This window comes from Lonchura striata, chromosome 23 (assembly GCF_050655825.1).
Source record: "Lonchura striata isolate lonStrDom1 chromosome 23, ASM5065582v1, whole genome shotgun sequence".
Taxonomy (NCBI): domain Eukaryota; kingdom Metazoa; phylum Chordata; class Aves; order Passeriformes; family Estrildidae; genus Lonchura; species Lonchura striata.
This window is the reverse complement of record NC_140725.1, coordinates 1,803,669-1,824,967: the sequence shown is the minus strand read 5'-3', so window position 1 is coordinate 1,824,967 and position 21,299 is coordinate 1,803,669. Positions and strand designations below refer to the sequence as shown.

Here is a 21,299-nt window from a genome sequence, read left to right as displayed (position 1 = left end):
ACCATCTTTATTCCCCTCTGGATATTCTGTTGGCTGTTCCTGAGCGTTTTCAAAATGCTCTTGCGTTGTCAAAAGGTTCCCTCCTTCACCGAATACTTCCATTTCCTCCCACAGTCATCCAGGACAAGTTGGATCAGATGGTTTTCTTCTGGGAAGACATCAAAGCTCGCACCGAGGAGCGCGAGATGAAGTTCCTTGATGTCCTGGAGCTTGCGGAGAAGTTCTGGTACGACATGGCAGCGCTCCTGACAACCATCAAGGACACCCAGGACATTGTCCACGACCTGGAGAGCCCAGGCATTGACCCCTCCATCATCAAGCAGCAGGTGGAAGCAGCAGAGGTGAGGCCCATGCCTGCAGCTGGTCTGCCCTCAGCTTATCTGCTCAACTGGGAAGATCTTAGATCATGACTGTGGCCAGAGGTGGCTGAAAATCAGTTTTGTAGGCGGTCAGTCAAGATTATGAAGAGTTCTTTTATTTCCATTGCAGTTTGGAGCTGCAAGGAAAAAGCCAGAGGTGGATTTCACATGTCCTTCACCTTAAATCACATTATCTGCAGCTCTTTTGGGAGCTCTGTGTGGTCAGAGCTCTGTGCCCACTTGCTTGGAGTGATGTGGAGGCTTGCAGGGCTCTGCTCCCAGCCCCAGCCAGAGGCTGGCTGGCGTGGGAGCAGTATATTTAGATTTTGGTCAGACCAGAGATAAAGTGCTTGGATTTGTCTGTTGCTGGTTGCTTCAAGTGGCAAAATGCACTTCAGGTGGATTTGAGTTGACTCAGGCCATGAGGAGCTGGGATGTTTCTTTATGCTTTGCTAAGTTTAGCCTTGCTGCTCCCTTTTCATAACCATTCTAGCTCTGGTTTGTACCTTTTGAACCTCAAAACCCTCACTCCTGTATTGACAAAACGCTCCTGTAAACATCTTCAGGACAGTTCAGGCTCCCAGCTAAATACAGATGTTCTTATTTTAGTCCCAGAGGTGGGAGCAGACCAGGGTGGTGGTGGTGGTGACAAAAATGACCTCCTGCTCTCTGATGTGGAAGGGGCTGACAGCTGGTCTGGGAGCCAGGAAGAGCTGGCTGGAGAAGAAGCTGATAAGGTTCACATTTACCCCTGAAAGGAATTCTGCCAAGGTTGTTGACATGGAAACTGAGAAGAAGAAAAAGATAAATGAGAGAAACCTGCAGCTGGATGTTAGCTGAAAACAGTGGTGGAGACTGCTTTGTACCAATGAGCACTGTGTTGATCTGTTGTAGCCAATGAGTAAAGTATAAACTTTGTGGGGAGGTATAAGAGCATGCTGTTACAATCAAGATTTGGGAATCTTGAAACAAAGAGAGAAGAGAGAGGCCTTCTGAAATAGCATAAATTTCAGAATTTATTATTTTCAGAATTCTTCTGTGCAACCATCTCAACAGCAGCTCTCTGTGTCACCTGCTCTTGGGGTTTGGAGTTAGGCTGTTGGCCAAGGAGTGGGGCACTGGAGCAGGAAGGACCCTCCTGCTCATGGAGCAGTTTTGGAAGAGGGGTTGATCATAAAGGTTTTTCTTCTGTGGCTGTGCCTCTGCAGACTATCAAGGAGGAGACAGACGGGCTGCACGAAGAGCTGGAGTTCATCCGCCTCCTCGGGACCGACCTGATCTTTGCCTGCGGTGAGACTGAGAAGCCAGAAGTGAAAAAGAGCATTGATGAGGTAAGGAGAGCTTCCCCTGCAGAGAAAATCAGGTGGGAGCAAGTGGGAGCTCTGGTTGAGGAGCCTGGCGAATTTTGTGTTCCACAGATGAACAACGCGTGGGAAAACCTAAACAAAACATGGAAGGAGAGGCTGGAGAAGCTGGAGGAAGCCATGCAGTCAGCTGTGCAGTACCAAGACACGCTCCAAGTAAGAGGCAGGGCTGCTGGTGTGGCGTGGGTGGGCCTGGGGAACACCACTGGGAGCCCTCTCCCTGCAGTTCTGCTGGGATTTGCAATTCCTTAGGGCAGGAAGCATCTCCTGGGCGAGCATCTGCAGGCTCTGAGCCAGCCTGAGCTCAGCCACCAGCTCTGAGGAGGAGCAGATATTTGATTGCATTGGCCTTCCCTGTTGGAACTCAAAATGTCCCTCAGACATTTTTGGAGGTTCCAGGCCTTGGTCAGAAGCATTTGAGACCCTGGCAGGCAGCTGGAAACAGCTGTGATTTTGAGTTTGAGCCATGGAATGAGTTACCAACTTTGGAGGTGGAACAAACCAGTCACAAAGGGTTAGATGGTATAGTAGGAGTAGTTACAAAGTAGAGGCGAAATTTTTTTAGTATTGTAGAGGGGGTTTTAACACTTGTGCAGGGGGGTTTTTGCTTTGTACATGGGGGTCAGAAGTTCTAAGATGGAGGAAAGTGGGCTGATCCTGTTCTTCCTCCTTCTTCTTCCTCACCTCCATGTTCTTGGTGATGTTGGCACTCACAGGTTGGTTTAGAGTAGAAAAGCACCATTTAATATAGGTAATGGGCATTGGGGAAAAACTGTAACCATGTAACACGTAATGTACCATATAAAAGATAGAAAAGCACCATTTAATATAGGTAATGGGCATTGGGAAAAACTGTAAACATTTATCATGTAATGCACCATATAAAAGATAAGAGTAGCCCGGGGTGGGGAGAAGAAGCAGTTGGGAGTCAGAGAGGATGTCAGGGTGTGTGTGTGCCTCTGCCTGAGCTGTGAGCAAACCACAGCAGCCCAAGGAGAAAATCTTTTAGATAACTTGCAATAAACTGCCTTGAGACCCAACAGCAAGAGGCTGCTGAGTTTTCTTTGGAAGCTCGGGTGGGAGGAGAGACTTTTCCACCACACGGAACCCCTGAACCAGGCTGGGGGTTCCAGCATTCCCAAAACTTGATTCCTGCTCAGAGCAGCAGGGTGAGGGAAGGCAGGAGGGAGCTGGGCAGGCAGAGCTGCCCTGGCAGACGAGCTTCACGGCTGTGGGGTGGTGGAGGGACCACCTTTGTCCCCTGACCAGCTGCAGGGGGGACACTTTGCCATTGCCTCACGTTGTCCTTGCTCCTTGCAGGCCATGTTTGACTGGCTGGACAACGCCGTGATCAAACTGTGCAACATGTCCCCTGTGGGCACCGACCTCAGCACGGTGAAGGAGCAGATGAACGAGATGAAGGTAGCTGGGAGGGCAGGGAGAGGTTCTGCGGCGCTGCTTCGCCTCGCAGGGCTCCGGTGATTCACCCGCTTCTGGTTCTTGTCCTGCTTGTCTTGGCAGGAGTTTAAAATGGAGGTTTACCAGCAGCAGATTGAGATGGAAAAGCTTAATCACCAAGGTGAACTGATGCTAAAAAAGGCTACGGATGAGACAGACAGAGACATCATCAAGGAGCCACTGACAGAGCTCAAACATCTCTGGGAGAACTTGGGCGAGAAAATTGCTCACAGACAGGTAGAGTGAACACCTGGGGCTGTCACAGGATGAAACAGGCTGTGGTGCTCCCCAACCCTTTAAAACTGCCCTTTTCCCTCCCTGTCCTTGCCCAGCACAAGCTGGAAGCTGCCCTGCTGGCGCTGGGCCAGTTCCAGCACGCCCTGGCCGAGCTGATGGCCTGGCTGACCCACACCGAGGAGCTGCTGGATGCCCAAAAACCCATCAACGGGGACCCCAAAGTCATCGAGGTTGAACTTGCGAAGCACCATGTGAGTGTTTTCCCGCTCCAGATCCGCTTTTAGCCCCGTTCCCCTGGCGGGACTCAATTTCTCACGAAGGCTTTGAGCTGTTTCGATCCCTGAGAGCGAGGCAGGGCGTTTAGGAGCGATGTCCAACCTTTGCCCACCTCGTGCAGGTGCTGAAGAACGACGTCCTGGCCCACCAAGCGACCGTGGAGACAGTGAACAAAGCAGGGAACGAGCTGCTGGAGTCGAGTGCAGGGGATGATGCCAGCAGCCTGCGGAACCGCCTGGAGAAGCTGAATTCCTGCTGGGAATCCGTGCTGCAGAAAACAGAGGAGAGGGAGCAGCAGCTGCAATCCACGCTCCAGCAGGTCAGCAATACCCCCCTGTGCAGTGGGGTGTCCCTTTTTCCCTTTGTTTTAGGGAGGAATAAAAGCAGGGAAGGAGTTGTGGCGACTCTGGGATTATTTATGGATGTTTTTCTGTAACTGCTGTGGTTCAGTGCCTGCCCAGAAGTGCAGTGGGGAGCAGGCACACCTGTGGGTTGTGGGCACACCAGTCTCACCCTCCTGAGCACGCTGGCACGTCCAGCTCTGCCTCTTTATCTGCTTTCAAAGCAAACCCAGCGTTACCCCTGGCACATGATCAATGGTGGCTGATGTCATCTGATCCGGGGCCCATTCTCTGCTCCCCAACAGGCTCAGGGTTTCCATGGTGAGATTGAAGACTTCCTCCTGTGGCTAACGAGGATGGAGAGCCAATTGTCGGCATCGAAACCCACAGGAGGTCTGCCAGAAACTGCCCGGGAGCAGCTCAATGCCCACATGGTAATTTCTCAGGAGAGATTTTTTAAAAATTTTTTTTTTATATATATGCTTTTAATTCAGCAAGTTCCTGTCAAATGTCAGCATCAAAACTTCTCCTTCCTGTGTGTGATGGGGAGAGTAGGCTGCTCTGGTCTCCTCTTCCAGATAATTTTGCTCCTGATGCCTGGAACAACCATCAGGATGCTTTAACCACCTTTTCTCAGCTCAAAGTGTCGCCCTGCTGTCACTTCCCAGCCTCGTGTTCCCATCACCTGCAGCCTTGCAGCACGGCGTGTTCCCTCTCTGAGCTTTTCTGTGCCTAACCCTTGGCTGGTGGCTCTTTGCAGGAGCTGTACAGCCAGCTCAAAGCCAAGGAGGATGTCTACAGCCAGCTGCTGGCCAAGGGGAGGCTGATGCTGCTCAACCGCGACGATTCCGGCTCCAGCTCCAAGACAGAGCAGAGCGTGGCCCTGCTGGAGCAGAAATGGTGCCTGGTCAGCACCAAGATGGAGGAGAGAAAGGTAATGTTGAGGGAAAAATGCATCCAGCCTTGCCCCATGGTCTGACAGCAGCTGCTGCCACTCTGCTTTCCCCACAGAGTTGGGAGTTGGGGTTTTTTTAATCCGTCTCCCTTGGGTGTAAAGGTTGAGTCTGTTTGTCAGGTGGTGCTGAGTGTCAAGCTGTTAGCCTGGGGTTTTTTTTTGTCGATAGTCGTTAGAATTGGTTAAATCGCACAGAAAATGAGGGTGAAATGGCACTTTGGGTTAATTCAGGGAGGTGGGAAGAAGCCTCCCGCAGCTCTCAAAGGCAGGCTTTGTTGGTCAAGCCAAACCCTCCTCCAAGCTGACTCCATCCTCAGCTTTTGGCCGGGGATGAGATAAAACAAGGGCCGTGGTGGCCCGGGCCCAGAATAAATTTGCAGCGCCGCAGCTGCTGCCATCAGAACCTCATCCCCCTCCCACCCAGCCCCGTCCCCACGGAGATCCCTTTCCCAGGAAGCTGAGGGTGACGCAGCTGCTGGGGTGCTGAGGAAGGGCTCCTCTTTCAGGGACCATTCTTGTTTGGAGAGAAAGCCTTGCCTTTCACTGCAGCCCCCTCCCCTTGGCAAGGCAGCGGCGTTCCTGGGCCGGGGCGCTGAGGTTCCTGCTGCAGGGACACAAAGGCTGCCTCTGTCTGCAGATCAGAGCTCTCACCCCTCCGTGTTGTGTTTTTTCCCTCTCTTTCTCTCCCTCCCCGCTGCCACAGGCGAAGCTGGAGGAGGCATTGGCCCTGGCCACGGACTTCCAGAACTCCCTGCAGGATTTCATCAACTGGCTGACCCTGGCTGAGCAGAGCCTGAACGTTGCACCCCCGCCCAGCCTCATCCTGGCCGCGGTGCTGGCCCAGATCGACGAGCACAAGGTACCCGAGGGCTCCATCCCCGGGATGGAGGGAGCCAGGGCGGCTCCTCGCCTTGCCCGTGGCTCCTCGAGGTCACAGCCATCTCCTCTGACACCTGGGACACCCTTGGTTGTTGGCAGGTGTTCGCCAACGAGGTGAACGCGCACCGGGATCGCATCATCGAGCTGGACCAGAGCGGGAACCAGCTGAAGTTCCTCAGCCAGAAGCAGGACGTGGTGCTGATCAAGAACCTGCTGGTCAGCGTCCAATCCCGCTGGGAGAAGGTGGTGCAGCGCTCGGTGGAGCGGGGCCGGGCTCTTGACGACGCCAGGAAGAGAGCCAAGCAGGTGAGAGGCTGTGGCAAGGCTGTGGCAGAGCCCAGGGAACGGCCAGAAGGAGATCCCAGGACCACAAAGGGACTGGGGGCACCACCATGGGGTGAAGTTTCAGCCTTGCTGGTGTTGCCTTGCAGTTCCACGAAGCCTGGAAGAAGCTGATTGACTGGCTGGAGGATGCAGAGAATCACCTGGACTCAGAGCTGGAGATCTCCAATGATCCTGACAAAATCAAGCTCCAGCTCTCCAAACACAAGGTGAAGCTCTGCCAAAGCCAGGCTGGTGCTGGACAGGGTGGAAGGGGCTCTGTTGGGAGGGTGAGCAGGGCAATATCTCCTCTGCCAGGACAGGAGAAAAGCACGTCCATGCCTCCCATTGCCATGGAAATCTGGGAATCCTCAGAGCCAAGGCCAGGCTTTGTGAAGCAGTTTTGTTTTCTCTCTCCCATTTCCCAGGAGTTCCAGAAGACTCTGGGTGGGAAGCAGCCTGTGTATGACACCACCATCAGGACAGGCAGAGCCCTCAAAGAAAAAGCCTTGCTTTCAGATGACACTCAAAAGCTGGACAATTTGCTGGGAGAAGTCCGGGATAAGTGGGACACGGTGTGTGGGAAATCCGTGGAAAGGTGAGCCCGGCCCCAGGGTTGTACCAGCAGTGCCACAGGGTGGGCATGGGGTCACTGGGGTGTGACAAAAAGGAGAGATTTGCTCAGGGGAGCTCAGTGGGATGTTTGTTTTCCAGGCAGCACAAGCTGGAGGAGGCCCTGCTGTTCTCTGGGCAGTTCATGGATGCGCTGCAGGCTCTGGTGGACTGGCTCTACAAGGTGGAGCCCCAGTTAGCTGAGGACCAGCCTGTCCACGGGGACCTGGATCTGGTCATGAACCTGATGGACGCTCACAAGGTGAGAGCACCTTCCCCCAAGCTCTTCTCCAAGACCTGAGTGGGGCTTGTCCTCCCTAAGAGCCAAAGAGCAGAGCTGGTGCTTTGCTGCAGGAATGCCTGTCCTGCTTTCCTGCAGTGGATAAAAAGGGGAGAAAAAACATCCAAAAAACGGGAAGAACTTCCACCTTACTGGGAAGGCGACAGGAGTGGAGCTGCCTGGCCTTGCTCAGCTTCTGCTGTGTCCATGCAGGTGTTCCAGAAGGAGCTGGGGAAGCGCACGGGGACCGTGCAGGTGCTGAAGCGCTCGGGCCGGGAGCTCATCGACAACAGCCGGGACGACACCACCTGGGTGAAGGTGCAGCTGCAGGAGCTCAGCAACCGCTGGGACACGGTGTGCAAGCTCTCTGTGTCCAAGCAAACCCGCCTGGAGCAGGCCCTGAAGCAGGTGAGGAGGAAAACTCTCTTGCTGGGCCTCCAGGTTTGTTCCACACCAAGCTCAGGGAAGAGGTTTTGCCTTCTCCAGGCAGGACACGCCAGCCCTGCAGTGGTTCCTGCGAAGCAGTGGGGTGGTATCAGCCTGTCACTGGTTGTTTTTCCTAAAAAAATGAGCAGATAAAGGCTGGTTTGAAAAGGGAGGATGGAAAGATCTCACTGATGTGCACGACAGGCCAGGCCAGTGTTTGCCAGTGTCCAGAGAGACTCAATTGAAGCTAAAAAAATGAAAAAAAACCAACCAAAAAGGTCAAAGGCTCTTAAGCAGCTTTTACTTCAAGTAGGCAATTTACAGAATAAACTATCCAGGTGCCAAATTGCTCAGGATACAGCACTTGTGCTGTTTTTAAAAACATTTCCTTCTTCAGTGCTGCTGATGCTGAGGGGAGGGAGGTGCCAGAGTGCTGCAGGACCCGGCAGCCCAAACCCCAGCCCCAAACAGCTTTTCCCCCATTTTTAATGTGCTTTTAAAGCCCTTTTCAGCCCTGTTGTCACTCCAGGAGTGTTGTCACTGGCAGGAGTGAATGCAGCAGCCTGTCTGGGGAGGGGGAGGGCTGACAAAAGCCTGTGCTGCTGTTGCTGCAGGCTGAGGAGTTCAGGACAGCCGTGCACATGCTGCTGGAGTGGCTCTCGGAAGCTGAGCAGTCCCTGCGATTTCGGGGAGCGCTGCCGGACGACGCCGAGGCCCTGCAGGCCCTCATCGATGCCCACAAGGTGAGGGGGAGCTCCAAAACACAACCCAGGCCAAGTTTAGAGGGGGGAATATCAGCAAGTAATTCCTTTGGGGCTTGCAGGAGTTCATGAAGAAAGTGGAGGAGAAGAGGGTGGACGTGAACGCGGCGGTGGCGATGGGCGAGGTCATCCTGGGCGCCTGCCACCCCGACTGCATCACCACCATCAAGCACTGGATCACCATCATCCGAGCCAGGTTCGAGGAGGTGAGTCCTGCAGGGCTGGTTCCAGGCTGCTGCTGCTTCCAGGGAGTGGTGGGTCCTGCTCCAGGTTTCCCACGCCGGGTGCTCACCCCGTGCTCCCAACAGGTTCTCACGTGGGCAAAGCAGCACCAGCAGAGGTTGGAGTCGGCGCTTTCCGAGCTGGTGGCCAATGCAGAGCTTCTGGAGGAGCTCCTGGCTTGGATCCAGTGGGCTGAGACCACCCTGATCCAGCGGGACCAGGACCCCATGCCCCAGAATATTGATCAGGTCAAAGCGCTCATCTCCGAACACCAGGTGAGCCCCGAGCTGAGCTCGGGAGAGGGGCAGGGGAGGGAGGCTTCCCCTGGCTCCCTGGGTGGAGGAGGCACTGCCTTCTCCTGGAATTCCCTCTTCCCAGCTGGAGCAAAACCAGCCCAGGGATCATCTCCGGGCAAATCCAAGGCAGCTCTGAGCAGCGGCTCAACCACAATCCCCAATCGCTGGGGCTCCATGTTCACCTGCCTCTGCAGGCCTGGCACGTCCCAGTGAGGGCTGGAAAGCCAAAAAGGCTGAAATTGCAAAGGTTTTTTTCCTCTTTTCTGTGTTTTGACAGTCCTTTATGGAGGAGATGACACGGAAACAGCCGGACGTGGACCGGGTGACGAAAACTTACAAAAGAAAAGCGACTGAGCCTCCCCACGGGCCCTTCATCGACAAATCCCGCAGCAACAGTGAGTCTGCTTTGGGTCCTGGGATGGCAGGAAATGAAATTCCTAGGAAGCTAATTAGCTGTGATTATCAATTAACAAGGCATCCTGCACTAGCAGCCACCAGGAAGGCGGCTGAGCCTCGTCGGGAGGGGAGAATCCAGGTGACATTTCCCAAAACAGCCGTGCTGGGTGCGCTGTTCCTGGGGGTGCTGGGGCCAGCACTGCTCCCCTCTCTCTCTCATTCTCTGCAGTTGCTTTAGGATAAAGTTTTGGGGTCTTTTTATGTGGTTTCTCAAAGCCAGAGTCCAGTGTGAATTCCTGAGTGCTAGGGGATGTGGGTGTAGAGCTGTCTGTCACCCTGTCCTCCCACCGGGGGACAGCAGCCAGCAAGGCCGTGGGAGGTTTTCCCTTCCAAAAAAAAAACCCAAACCACATTTCTCTGCTGCTCTTCAGCACCTCAAACAGCTTCTCTCCCTTTTTTTTCCCAGGGAAGTGCTTGGGGCAGGCTGCTCCCCCCAGCATGCCCATTATCTCCCAGTCTGAAACCAAGAATCCCAGGATAAACCAGCTCTCAGCCCGCTGGCAGCAGGTCTGGCTGCTGGCCCTGGAGAGGCAGAGGAAGCTCAACGATGCCCTGGACAGGCTGGAGGAGGTAACAACCCCTGGCTGCTCTGGGCAGGGTGGGAGCTGGGAGTTCATCCCCAGAGAGGTGCAAGAAGCATTTTAAAATCAGTGCTGCCCCAGCTCTTGCAGACAGTTCCTGCTGCCTTTTCAGAAATCAAATATTCCTAAAATATTAAGGCTAAAAACCTTTTGGTAATTAAGTAATTAACTGCACATTAACCAGCTTTGTGCCCCTGTATTTGGTATCTGTAGAGTTAATGACAGCCAGACCCTGCTTTTCTCCTAGTAATTAGTTTGATAATTACTGTCTCTATTTTATCCAACCATCTAATGTCATTTTTGTTTTTATTTATGCTTAACAAAGCAGCTATGCCCAGAAGTGAGTGGTTTTTTTTTGTTGTTTTCTGTTGCTTTTGCTGTAGGTCAGTGTAGTTCCTTCGTATCCATGTTTTTTCTTTGTTGCTTTTCACCCCAAAAGTGTTTAGAGACAAAAAAACCCAACAAAACAACAAAACCAAACTTAAAATTGTTGTCTTACCTTTATGTGAGCTGCTTGAGCTGGTGGGGTCCTTTTGGGGTGGGGAGATAAGATGGGTGTTTAAATTGGAGGGTCTAAATTTGGCTGGGACTTGTGGAGCTGGGAGACGAGCAAGAAATCCCTTCTTGGCTGCTCAGAGGGAGAGGGAGAGGGGAGATCCGTGCCCAGATTGATGCTGGCAGTGGGAATTCCTCCCTGGCAAGCCCCTGGGGTGAGGAAGGCTCCCCAGAAGGCGGAGCAGACGGGCTGTGTGTGTGTCTGTGTGCCTGTAGCTGATCCTCCCCGCCTGTGTGTCCCCGCAGCAGCTCCTGGGATGCACAATCCACGTGCTGCCTGTCGGCTCTGCTCTGTGTCCTGTGCTGGGAATTCAGTCTGGGCAAGCCCTGCGCTGGGAATTGTCTGGATGAATCCAATTAAACCTTCCCAGGAGGGCGGGCAGGGCGGTCGGGAGCTCACCCGAGGCGTTTTGGGGTGGTTGGTGAGCGTTGCTCCTTGGGGATTTCCCCCACTGACTCTCTGTGGGCTTTCCTTGCAGTTGAAGGAGTTTGCAAACTTTGACTTTGACGTCTGGAGGAAGAAGTACATGCGCTGGATGAACCACAAGAAGTCCCGGGTGATGGATTTCTTCCGGCGCATCGACAAGGACCAGGACGGGAAGATCACCCGGCAGGAATTCATCGACGGCATCCTGGCTTCCAGTGAGTCCCTGGGAAACAGCCTTGCTGCTCCTGCATGCCTGGCTCTGATGGAGGAGCTCATCCCCTCCTCATTTCCTCCTCCTTCCAGAATTCCCCACCACGAAGCTGGAGATGACGGCGGTGGCCGATATCTTCGACCGCGACGGTGACGGCTACATCGACTACTACGAGTTTGTGGCCGCCCTGCATCCCAACAAGGACGCCTACAGACCCACCACTGATGCTGACAAGATCGAGGATGAGGTGAAGCACCAAAAAAAGGGGGTGCTCAGCAAGGCTGGGGGTGGTTCAGGCTGCGGGTTGGCAGTGGGGAAGAGAAAGATTCGATCAAAAGAGGATTTTGGTGGTGCTGAGCCAAATTAATTGGTTGGAAGTGAGCGTGTTTTAGAAGGAAAGGCTGCTTGGGGCTGTTTTATCCGAGCACTGATTTGTACTGGGGGACACTCCCAAAATCCTGGTTCCTCACCTCTCGTGTTGGTGGTGGCAGGTCACCAGGCAAGTGGCCCAGTGCAAGTGTGCCAAGAGATTCCAAGTGGAGCAGATCGGCGAGAACAAATACCGGGTAAGGCAGAGAGGGCTGGAAACCTCCCCAAATCCTCCTTTTTCCTACCAAGGGAGGGGGCATCACCCAGGGGGTGCCCAGCTTGGCACGGGGGGAACGCGGGGTGAGGCAGACACTCATCCCCCGGCGCTGGCAGAGGTGGCTGGGATGTGTTTTCCCAGCTCCATCCTTGGCCCCAGGGTGTTCCCTGAGCTGGGAGAACATAAAAGTGTCCCTGTTCTGGGGCAGGCAGCCCGGGCCCCCGTGAAACGCCGCATTCACTCAGCCGGAGCCGCCCTTGAAGTTTCCCTCCTGGATGAGTGTTCCCTGTGCCTGTGTTTTTCTTAGCTCGCTCCCGAAGAAGGGAGAATAATTTCCTGACAGAATCTCTTTGTAACCAGCTGCTGGTTGTGTTTCAAACCCTTCCCCGAGGTGAAGTGGCGGCGGAATTCCCACTTTCCTGCCCCAGCTGGGGTTGGGGTTGATGTTCCAGCAGGGAGGAGCTGATCCTGCTCCGGCAGCGCCGGCCCCAAGCTCCCAGAGCTTCTCCTTCCCCCCCAAATAGCCCAAACCCCCCCAGATTTCTAACTCCTGCAGTTAACAGATTTCATGATTATTGCACTGTTAATCCCATAAATGTTTTTCTTGTTTTTCTTTCCCCTCCTCTTCCTCTGGACTTTCCTTCCCTCTCCCCGTTCCCCCTCCCTACACCACTCCTGTCCCTCCATAGTTCTTCCTCGGCAATCAGGTACAGTTTAGTTTACCTTGTGGTGCTGTGTTTCACCTCTGGAATTCTTTTAACCACTGTAGCTCTGTGTGTTGTGATGCTGTGGTGCTGTGGGAGGATGTGATCTGGGAGCTCTGCTCAGCAGAGCCTGGTACAGAGGAGTGCCACCCCCCAAAAAAAAAAAATTTGGACAGAAAAAATTCGATGGAAAAAACAAGATTTGGCAAAAGCAGAGAGATTTTTCTGTCCGGGATCCTCCCCTGGATATATTCATGGTGGTAAATCACTGGGGCACAGATGGATGTGTCCTCCTGAGGGGCACAGCCAGCCCAGGGGGCACAACCTGCACCAGGCTCAGGGTGGGTTTGGACTGCAATCACCATGGAATGAGAGCACTGAGTAATCCTGTAGGACAACTAAACCCTCATCCCTGCTACTCCCACTGAGTAACTCCTCACTGGGGCTCCAGAACCTGCATGAATCCTGAGAGTGTCGTGACCTGAGATAATCCAGCCCCTTTTTGAACAGGGTTGGAGCGCCCTGTGTCCCTCTGACATCCCCACTGCCCCTGCCCAGATGAAAAAAAGCTTCTTTTTCACATGCAGTGATGGTGCCCACCCAAAAAGATGCCCCAAAAGATGCCCAGAATGAAACAAACTTGGGTGTTGGAAGTGGATGACTCCTGAGATCCCTGGCTTTCATTTAGGCAGTGATTATAGAAATGTCTACAACAAAAATTGAAAAATAACGAGAATTGATTCATCCCCGGGGTTGGCTCTTGAAGGACATCTCATGGAGAGCCTGGAGAGAGGGAAAAAGTTTCCCTGCTCCCTTTCCTGCCTGTGAGCACAGTGGCAGCTCTTTAACTGAGACAAGGACAGCAGGGAGATCCACCAATGGTCCAGGTCCCGTGTCCCTGCGGGTCAGAGATGTCACCTCCTGCCCTGACCCATCCCAGTCACTCTGCACTCTCTGTTTTCATTGAATCTGCTTTTTTTTTTTGCATCTCCACCCACAGAAAATGTTCCTATTTGGGGCTTTTTTTTTTCCCTTTTTTTAAATCATTCTGGGGAGGGTCTTGCTTGCACAAGACCTGGTTTTCCTTCTCCTCATGGCAGCAGGTGCTCTGCAGAGCTGCCACATCCCTGCCAGGCTCTCCATGTCCCTCCCATGCCTGGCAGACACCCAGGAGCCTTGGGCTCGGGTGTCCAGGAGATTTAGGGGAGCTTTATAAACACACCCTTTTGATCTGGGGCGCACTTTTTTGATACCACAGGCATTTCAAGCCACTAATGAGCATCACAATCACTAATCAACATTGCTGGGGGTTCCTGCCTGGATTCCCATCACTCTGCGCTCATCCAAACATCCTCACTGGGCAATTGCTGCAGCAGGGGCTTTGTGGCTGGTGGGGTCAAGCCTGAGGCTCAGGGGAATCCCTGGATTTCAGACTTGGTGGTGATCAGAGGTGTCTGGCTCAGCTTGTCCTGCTGAATCAGCCAGCTCCTTCCCATGTGGGCTGCACCAGGAGGGTCAGGGCATTGCCAGCCTTCCTTCACCAGAAAAAAAGAGAAAAAAAAAACATCTAGAATTCTGGTTGAGAAAACCCATCCAACCCCAAAATCTAAAATCTCCTTTGTTGCTCTAAAAAAAAAAAAAAAAAAAAAAAAACCCAAAACCAGCTTTAAAATTAAAGGATTTGGGTTGCTTACATCATCTTTAAACTCATCAATTGGGATTACCTCTCACTTATTCCAGAAGAACCTGTCTGGAGAAGCCTTTAAAGTGTGGAATAGGTGGATGAAAGCCTTTGGTGCAGCCTGGGGAGGGAAGGAGCCGCCTTGCCCTGGTTGTTCCCCTCTCCCTGACCTTCTCCTCTCCCCACAGTTCGGCGACTCCCAGCAGCTGCGGCTGGTCAGGATCCTGAGGAGCACGGTCATGGTCCGTGTGGGCGGAGGATGGATGGCCCTGGACGAGTTCCTAGTGAAGAATGACCCGTGCAGAGGTAAGGCTGGGTGCAGTCAGGGTCTCCTCACCCACCCAGGGGAGTTTGGATGCTGTGGCTGGGTGACCAGCGTGGGCAGGAGCTGGAGAAAACAGATCCGAAGCAAACCAGGAATTTGGAATCACCCGATTTGGTGGTGCTGCAGCTAACCTGGCAGCGTTTATCCAGGGAAAGAGGGAAGGGTTTTGTTTTCCTTGGTTTTAACACCTCAGCAAGCGGAGCTGGGGTCACCTCCTCCCCAAAACCTTGAGGTTTGGCAGTGGTCAGAGCCACTGGGCTGGACAAGAGCCATGCCCGGGGGACAGAGCAGGATTAGCCAGGGGCTGGCCAGGAGTGGAGCGAGTTTTGGTGAGTGCTCCACGTCTCCCTGGGGTCTCAGGGATGTTAACTGCTTCGGCTGTGTCTTGTTCAAGCTGCTGCATTCCGTGCTCCGGCTGCCCGACGGCTGCTGCTGAGAGCAGCGGGATTTACAGCGAGCTCCGGGGAGAGCCCTCAGGGTTTTCCTGCTCCTTCACGCTTTGCAGCAGATGTTCTGCAGCGCTGACATCGAGGTTGTTGCTATCCCTTGCCTATCTCAGCGTGGTGCTTCCCTCCTGCAATTGCTTTCTTGGCTTTCTGGTCCATAATCCGTCGGCCCTGGAATCCCCCCGGTGTCCCGTAAGGCTCGGTGCATGCCCTGGCTCTCTGTTTGAAACCCCTGAGCATGAAGCACTCTGGCACACGTCAGCTGAAGCCCACAGACCTTCTCCCTGCTTGGTTGCCCCTTGCTTGTCAAAGGGAGACCCTCCAGCTCTTTGAGGCGTTTGGATGAAGGATTCTGAAAAATCGGTTTTCGATGGCTGGTTGGAAAAGTTGGGAAGGTGGTTTGCTCTCCTCTCTCCCCAAAAAATTCATGGAGAGCTGCCCAGAGCTGTGAGAGAGCAGAATCTCTCTCAGATTCTCAGGAGCCTCAACCCTTCAAAGCTGCTTTTGCTGTTTGTAAGCCACGGTAAAGATCACACTGTGACATGGTGAGGTAAAGGCCATCGGGATGCTTTTCCACATGAGAGGAACAGAGCATCCCGTGTGAATTCCAGGCCCTGGGGCAGCTTTTAATCAGCCAGTTTCTCAAAGAGCTGATCCGTGGCAGGAGATGGCTTTAAGGCAGAGCAGGAGAACCAGGGTGGCCTCGCTGCGTGGGGAGATGCCCAAGGAAGCTGCTCCCAGCCCTGGAGCCTCCTGAGCCCCGCTGAGGATGTCGGGTCCCTCCCAGGCTGAGCTCTCCCCTCCTTTCTCCCCTTCCAGCACGAGGACGGACCAACCTGGAGCTGCGGGAGAAGTTCATCCTGCCCGAAGGAGCCTCGCAGGGAATGACCCCGTTCCGCTCGCGGGGCCGGAGATCCAAACCTTCCTCCCGGGCTGCCTCCCCGACCCGCTCCAGCTCCAGTGCCAGCCAGAGCAACCACAGCTGCGCCTCCATGCCCTCCTCTCCGGCCACTCCGGCCAGCGGAGCCAAGGTGGGGACAGGGCTGAAGCTTCCCCCTCCCTTTAGAAACCGCTGCTCTCCAAAACCCAGCTGAGGAGCTGCGGGTGTAGGGAGGAGGAAGGTTGGGGCGTGGGGGATTATGGAGGGCTCTAGAAGGTGCTCCTTGGTGTCCAGGTGGGATGGGGGTGGGATGCTGCAGGTTTCCAGGTTTCCAGCCCAGATTTGGATCCCCGTGGCTCCACAGGAGCGTCCCCAGCGCTCGCCGTGCAGCCGAAGGCTCCTGGTGCCCGAGGCAGGGCTGTGGTGTCAGGAAGAAGCCATCACCCCTCATCTCTCCTTCCCCACCACGTCATTATTTCATCACCTTTTGGGTTTCTTCCCTTTATTTTAATTTATACAATTCTGCTCCATTTTAGTGCCGTTCCCCCCCTCGTTTTCCGGATACTCTCCCATTCCTCTTTTTTTATTTTTTTATTTTTTTACCACTCATCCCACCTCTCCCCCTGCTTTTCCTTGGCTTTTCCATTTCACAGACTCCACACCACTTCTCCCGATGTTATGACAAACCCTGGTTGATAAACAGTAAAGCGGGCACCCCCCTGAGGGGAATCGATTATTCCGACTTCCAGCTCCCGAGCGCCGAGGTAGAGTATGGTCTGCCAGCCCCAGGGAGCTGCTGGCAGGCTGGCACGGAGCCACCCCACTGCCCTGCCTGCTCCTAACGCTTTCCTCGTGCTAGAGCAGCGCTTGTAGCACCGCTAACGCTCCGACTGTTGGCGTTTTTCATGGGTCTCCAACTCGGATTAAAATTAAAATGTCGGCTTCAGAGTGAAGCACAACGCTTTCCAATCCACCTTCGCCCGCTTCCAGACCGTGTTAATCCTCTGGCGCTTTGAAAAATTTATTAATTTTCCGAGTTTTATTGGAAAGGGGCCGCGTTTGGCTTCCCAAAAATTGAAATCCAGCAGCCGAGTTGAGACTTGAAAATCAGCTACAGCGCATGCACCGTAAGCACACCGCCTCAGTTTTATGGAGAGCTTGTGTTTATCACCGTGTTGAAGCACGTCTGGTGTGTCCAGCCACCGCCTTGATGCTCCCAGGAGGATGAATTTGGGCTGGGACTTTGGTTTCCCTAAAGTTTTCAGCCTCCTCATGGACTTTTCCTGCCCTTGCCAGTGGGTGATGAGGAGCACCGGGTAGATCCCGGTGGCTCACTGCTCTGGTGAGGTGACTGTGTCCTGCTCAGCGGTGCTTCCATGTGGAAAATGGATTCATTTGATTGACCTCGAGGTCAGGAGCACTTCCCCAATTGCCCCAAATTGATGCTTGCTGCCTATTTTAAAATAGGATCAAGGATGAGAATCGAAATCTCTGGTGATGACAATGGTACCTCGAAAATCGCGTGCTAATGGATTTTGATTCCCTCAGCTGCCCCTCTCCCCTTGCAGCTCCAGTTTCATCACATTCCAACATTTCTGAGGTTCCCAAAAATCACAAAATCCGCAGGGAAATGTGGGAAATGCCCTCTGGGATCTGTGTCCATCTCTCCAGGGATACAGGGATACTAAAACCCCCAGGGCTGGGGACACCACAGGCAGGAGCTTTCCTGCAGCACTGCCCCAAACCCAGAGCTTGGGATGGTGAACTGGAACTGGAGCTGCCTTTTCCAGCTGGATCCAGGTGCCCTCGCCCTGCTGGCACCTTCCCCTTGGCTTCCTGCAGCAGCGGTGGGAGCAGAGTTGCCTGTTGTGCTGCTTCACCCCACACCAGCTGCACTTCCAACACCTCAAAGGTCGGGAAAAGGCACCGTTGTGGGATGCAGCCAGAGCTCATCTGCTGTGCTTTGTGTCCCTGTCCATCAATTCTCCAATTTGGCTGCCTCTGGGCATTGGGTTTGGACATCAGCACCAGGGTGTCCCTGCACCTCTGCCCACAATGGGTTGTGCTACTCCAGATCCCGAGTTGGACTTGACCTTCCAAAATGCTCTTGAGCTGCTTGGACTCTAAAATCCCTGTTTTTCCATATTCCCCTCGTGGAAGTTTCAAGCCCAGCTGATGCTTGGGATTTTCTTTTTCCCAACAAATTCCCTTTCATCAGCCTGCAGCTCACACACTGCCATTCCCCTCCAAATTTTCAGCATTTGGGCTTTTCCCTTATTTTATAAATAAGGGAACCGAAACTGAAAGAGCAGCTGGTGCCTTCCCTGACCGTTGAGATGGGGGTTCCTTAAGTGCCCAGATTTTTGCTGAGGATGTGATCTGGGGTGTGACCTGGGCCTGTCACAGCGCAGGTGGCAGCTGAAGGATGTCCTGTGTGTGCTTCCTCCCAAGGTGACCCCCTCGGCGGGCAGCAAGCTGAAGCGCCCCACCTTCCACTCCAGCAGGACCTCCCTGGCTGGGGACACCAGTAACAGCTCCTCACCCGCCTCGACAGGTGCCAAAGCCACTCGGGCAGGTGAGTGAGGGGAAAAGATGGAAAAACTCCCCCCCGGCACAGTGGAGAAAATACAGAATATTTGAGGGATGGGCGGTGGGGGAGGAGATGCTGGGACAGCTCTGCACTCCAAGGAATTGCTGCAATTCGGGAAGGAATCAGATGTTGAACATTCCATCTCAGGGGTGCTGGTGGAAGCATCCAGAGAGGGGTTGGGGGTTTTGCTGTGGATCTGGGGATGGGGGAGTTATGCCTGGAGAGGCTCCCTGGAACAGAGTTAAAGGAATAAAGGATTTATTAAAAGGCCTTTACAGGATACACCTTGGGCAGCACGAGAGCCTGGCCGTGCCTCCACCCAAGATGGACCCTGAGTCATGAGCTCTCACACTTTTATAAGTTTGGTCCATTTAAATATTTGGGTTAATTGTCCAATTCCAACTCCAGGTTGTGCAGCCCCATCCTCCTAGTTTGCTCTCCTCAATTCCCTGTTGTTTGCACTTTTTGGGCCTGAAGCTGCAGTGGTGCCCGTGGTTCTGGGGCTGGAAATTGATTGTTTTGTGTGCCTGAGCTGTCTGTCACCACTTTACGTAAAAGTTCAGAGTTCTACACTGATAAAAGTACAGAATCTGGAATACACAAAAGCTAAAACTGAAGGCATCAGGAGGGACAAAATTCAGGGCATCAGGAGGAACAAAGGGCATCAGGAGGGACAAAATTTAGGGCATGAAGAGGAACAAAACTTGGGGCATCAGGAGGAGTAAAACAGGATATCAGGAGGAACTTGGGACATCAGGAGGAGCAAAGGGCATCAGAAGGAACAAAATTTAAGGCATCAGGAGTGATAAAACTTAAGGCATCAGGAGAAACAAAGGCATGAAGAGGAACAAAACTTGGGGCATCAGGAGTGACAAAACTTAAGGTACCAGGAGGAACAAAACTTAAGGTACCAGGAGAAAGAAAGGGCATCAGGAGGAGTAAATATTAGGGTATCAGGAGGAACAAAGGGCATCAGGAGAAACAAACCTTAGGGTATCAGGAGTGACAAACCTTGGGGTATCAGGAGACACAAACCTTAGGGTATCAGGAGGAACAAACCTTAAGGTATCAGGAGGAACAGAGGGCATTAGGAGGAACAAAACTTGGGGCATCAGGAGTGACAAAACTTAAGGAATCAGGAGGAGCAAAACTTGGGGCATCAGGAGTGACAAACCTTAGGACATCAGGATTCACAAACCTTAGGGAGTATCAGGAGACACAAACCTTTGGGTCTCAGGAGACACAAACCTTAGGGAGTATCAGGAGACACAAACCTTGGGGCATCAGGAGACACAAACCTTGGGACATCAGGAGACACAAACCTTTGGGTCTCAGGATTCACAAACCCTGGGGTCTCAGGAGCCAGAACCTCCCTCCCAGCTCCCTGGGCTCTCCCTGCAGACCCCAAGAAAGCAGCCAGCCGTCCCACGAGCCGCGCCGGGAGCCGCGCCGGGAGCCGGGCCAGCAGCCGCCGGGGCAGCGACGCCTCCGACCTGGACGTGCTGGAGACGCAGTCGGCGTGCTCGGACACCTCGGAGAGCAGCGCGGCCGGCGGGCAGGGCTCGCGCCGCGCCGCCGCCAAACCCTCCAAAATCCCCACCATGTCCAAGAAAACGCCCGCTGCCACCCCGAAAACGCCCGGCCCCAAGAGATAATACTGTACCCGCCGCCCTCCCGACAGAGAGAGGAAGGAAGAACAACGCGAAAACCGCACCCGACCCGTGTCCAGTTTTTAACCCTGCTCCGTACATTGGATGTATATTTATTCTAAATGGGAGAAACTATATTGTTAAAAGTGTAAAAGAGAAGTTGTGTTATGAAGCTGCCTTATTTGGGGGTTTTTTTTGGTTTTTGTTTTGTTTTGGTTTTGATTTTTTTTTTTCTCTCTTTTTTTTTTGTAAGTTACTATTTTCATGTGAATATTTATGTAGATAAAAAAATTGCCTCTCGGTGACCCCTGTTTAGAGAGGGGCCTGGAAAACTGAAATGTGGGAGAGAAAGAAAAAAAAAAAACAAGAAAAAGATTTAAAAAAAAAAAGGAAGCAAAAAAAAAAAGGTCAAGATGTGAAAGTGTAAAGAAAAACTAAAATATAAATAGGATTTCTGCGCGGTGCAGGGTGTGAACCTGCTTTATCTTTTAGGATTGTTTCCTAAATGCATCTTTATAAACTTGACTTGCTGTCTCAGCAAGGTAAATTATATTTAAAAGCAAAGACCTGAATCCTGCAGTGTTCAAGGAACTCTCTTTTTGTAAATCACAGATACCTCAACCAGAGAAACATGAGGTGAGGGGACTTGGGGCTTATGTTTCCATTTTTTTTAAAGCTACGTGGTTTTATCTGAAGAAAGCGGAGTTTGACTTTAATAAAATTTGCACACACTACAGCAAAGGCCGTGACAATTTTGCTGTCTTGAAAATACTGTCCTGACAACTTTGTTTTTAAAGAACAAACCGAGGGTGAAGGGTTTGGGGAGGGGTTTGAGGAGGAGCTTCACACCAGCGGATACATGGGGTAGGATTGCGGGTCTGGATCACTGGGATGCATCCCTTAGAGGTGGTGGGCCCTCCAAAATCAAAGATTTTTTTGCTGGATTGATGGCTTAACCAGCCCGCCCCGAGGCGTTCCTTACACAATCACTGTTTTATCTGCATCTCTTTGTTTCCTATTTATTATTTAACTGGTCATTCCACTTCCAGCCAGGCTGAGATTGATGTGAACTCTGCTCCTAGGAGAAATCTGGACTTACACGCACAGTTTTTGCTTGTCCTTGAAATGAGTCTCACCAGCACACTCGCTGCAAGTCCTGTCTCGCTTTTGTACGCTCCTTTTTCTTTGTAATAAAATCCAACTGACCAAGTGACCAGGAGACGGGCCGGGGCCCAGGGCTCTCCACAGCTCCTGTATTTATTAAATATTGTTCCTCTCCGGCTCTGACCGTGTTGCTGTGTGATTCTCTCAATTGGTTTCAAATTGAGGCAAAACCGAAGCTCTACCAATGAATTGTTTAAAAGAACCAGACACATTTTTGTATTAAAATTGCTTGCGGTAATAAACGATCTTGCCTCCTA

The 21,299-nt window shown here is 52.8% G+C and overlaps 1 protein-coding gene across 37 annotated transcripts in view; it reads left to right on the top strand.

Moving 5' to 3' along the window:
- Window positions 1-21,299, top strand: part of MACF1 (microtubule actin crosslinking factor 1) — a 142,378-nt gene extending 121,079 nt beyond the window's left edge. For 15 of the 37 annotated variants that reach the window (XM_085559688.1, XM_085559687.1, XM_085559690.1 and 12 more), the window contains 30 exons: window positions 115-341; window positions 1,568-1,690; window positions 1,778-1,879; window positions 3,044-3,145; window positions 3,245-3,418; window positions 3,514-3,669; window positions 3,816-4,013; window positions 4,341-4,469; window positions 4,796-4,969; window positions 5,694-5,849; window positions 5,969-6,175; window positions 6,301-6,420; window positions 6,619-6,788; window positions 6,905-7,064; window positions 7,296-7,490; window positions 8,123-8,251; window positions 8,332-8,475; window positions 8,578-8,766; window positions 9,065-9,182; window positions 9,650-9,813; window positions 10,150-10,164; window positions 10,859-11,021; window positions 11,110-11,264; window positions 11,509-11,583; window positions 12,293-12,310; window positions 14,177-14,294; window positions 15,579-15,790; window positions 16,293-16,403; window positions 18,091-18,214; window positions 19,565-21,299. In XM_085559688.1, coding sequence (XP_085415814.1) covers window positions 115-341; window positions 1,568-1,690; window positions 1,778-1,879; window positions 3,044-3,145; window positions 3,245-3,418; window positions 3,514-3,669; window positions 3,816-4,013; window positions 4,341-4,469; window positions 4,796-4,969; window positions 5,694-5,849; window positions 5,969-6,175; window positions 6,301-6,420; window positions 6,619-6,788; window positions 6,905-7,064; window positions 7,296-7,490; window positions 8,123-8,251; window positions 8,332-8,475; window positions 8,578-8,766; window positions 9,065-9,182; window positions 9,650-9,813; window positions 10,150-10,164; window positions 10,859-11,021; window positions 11,110-11,264; window positions 11,509-11,583; window positions 12,293-12,310; window positions 14,177-14,294; window positions 15,579-15,790; window positions 16,293-16,403; window positions 18,091-18,214; window positions 19,565-19,884 — 4,448 coding nt within the window. In that variant the 3' untranslated portion in view covers window positions 19,885-21,299. The remainder of the gene's footprint in view (window positions 1-114; window positions 342-1,567; window positions 1,691-1,777; window positions 1,880-3,043; window positions 3,146-3,244; window positions 3,419-3,513; window positions 3,670-3,815; window positions 4,014-4,340; window positions 4,470-4,795; window positions 4,970-5,693; window positions 5,850-5,968; window positions 6,176-6,300; window positions 6,421-6,618; window positions 6,789-6,904; window positions 7,065-7,295; window positions 7,491-8,122; window positions 8,252-8,331; window positions 8,476-8,577; window positions 8,767-9,064; window positions 9,183-9,649; window positions 9,814-10,149; window positions 10,165-10,858; window positions 11,022-11,109; window positions 11,265-11,508; window positions 11,584-12,292; window positions 12,311-14,176; window positions 14,295-15,578; window positions 15,791-16,292; window positions 16,404-18,090; window positions 18,215-19,564) is intronic. The other 22 variants (XM_085559700.1, XM_085559686.1, XM_085559669.1 and 19 more) reach the window with 12 other exon arrangements.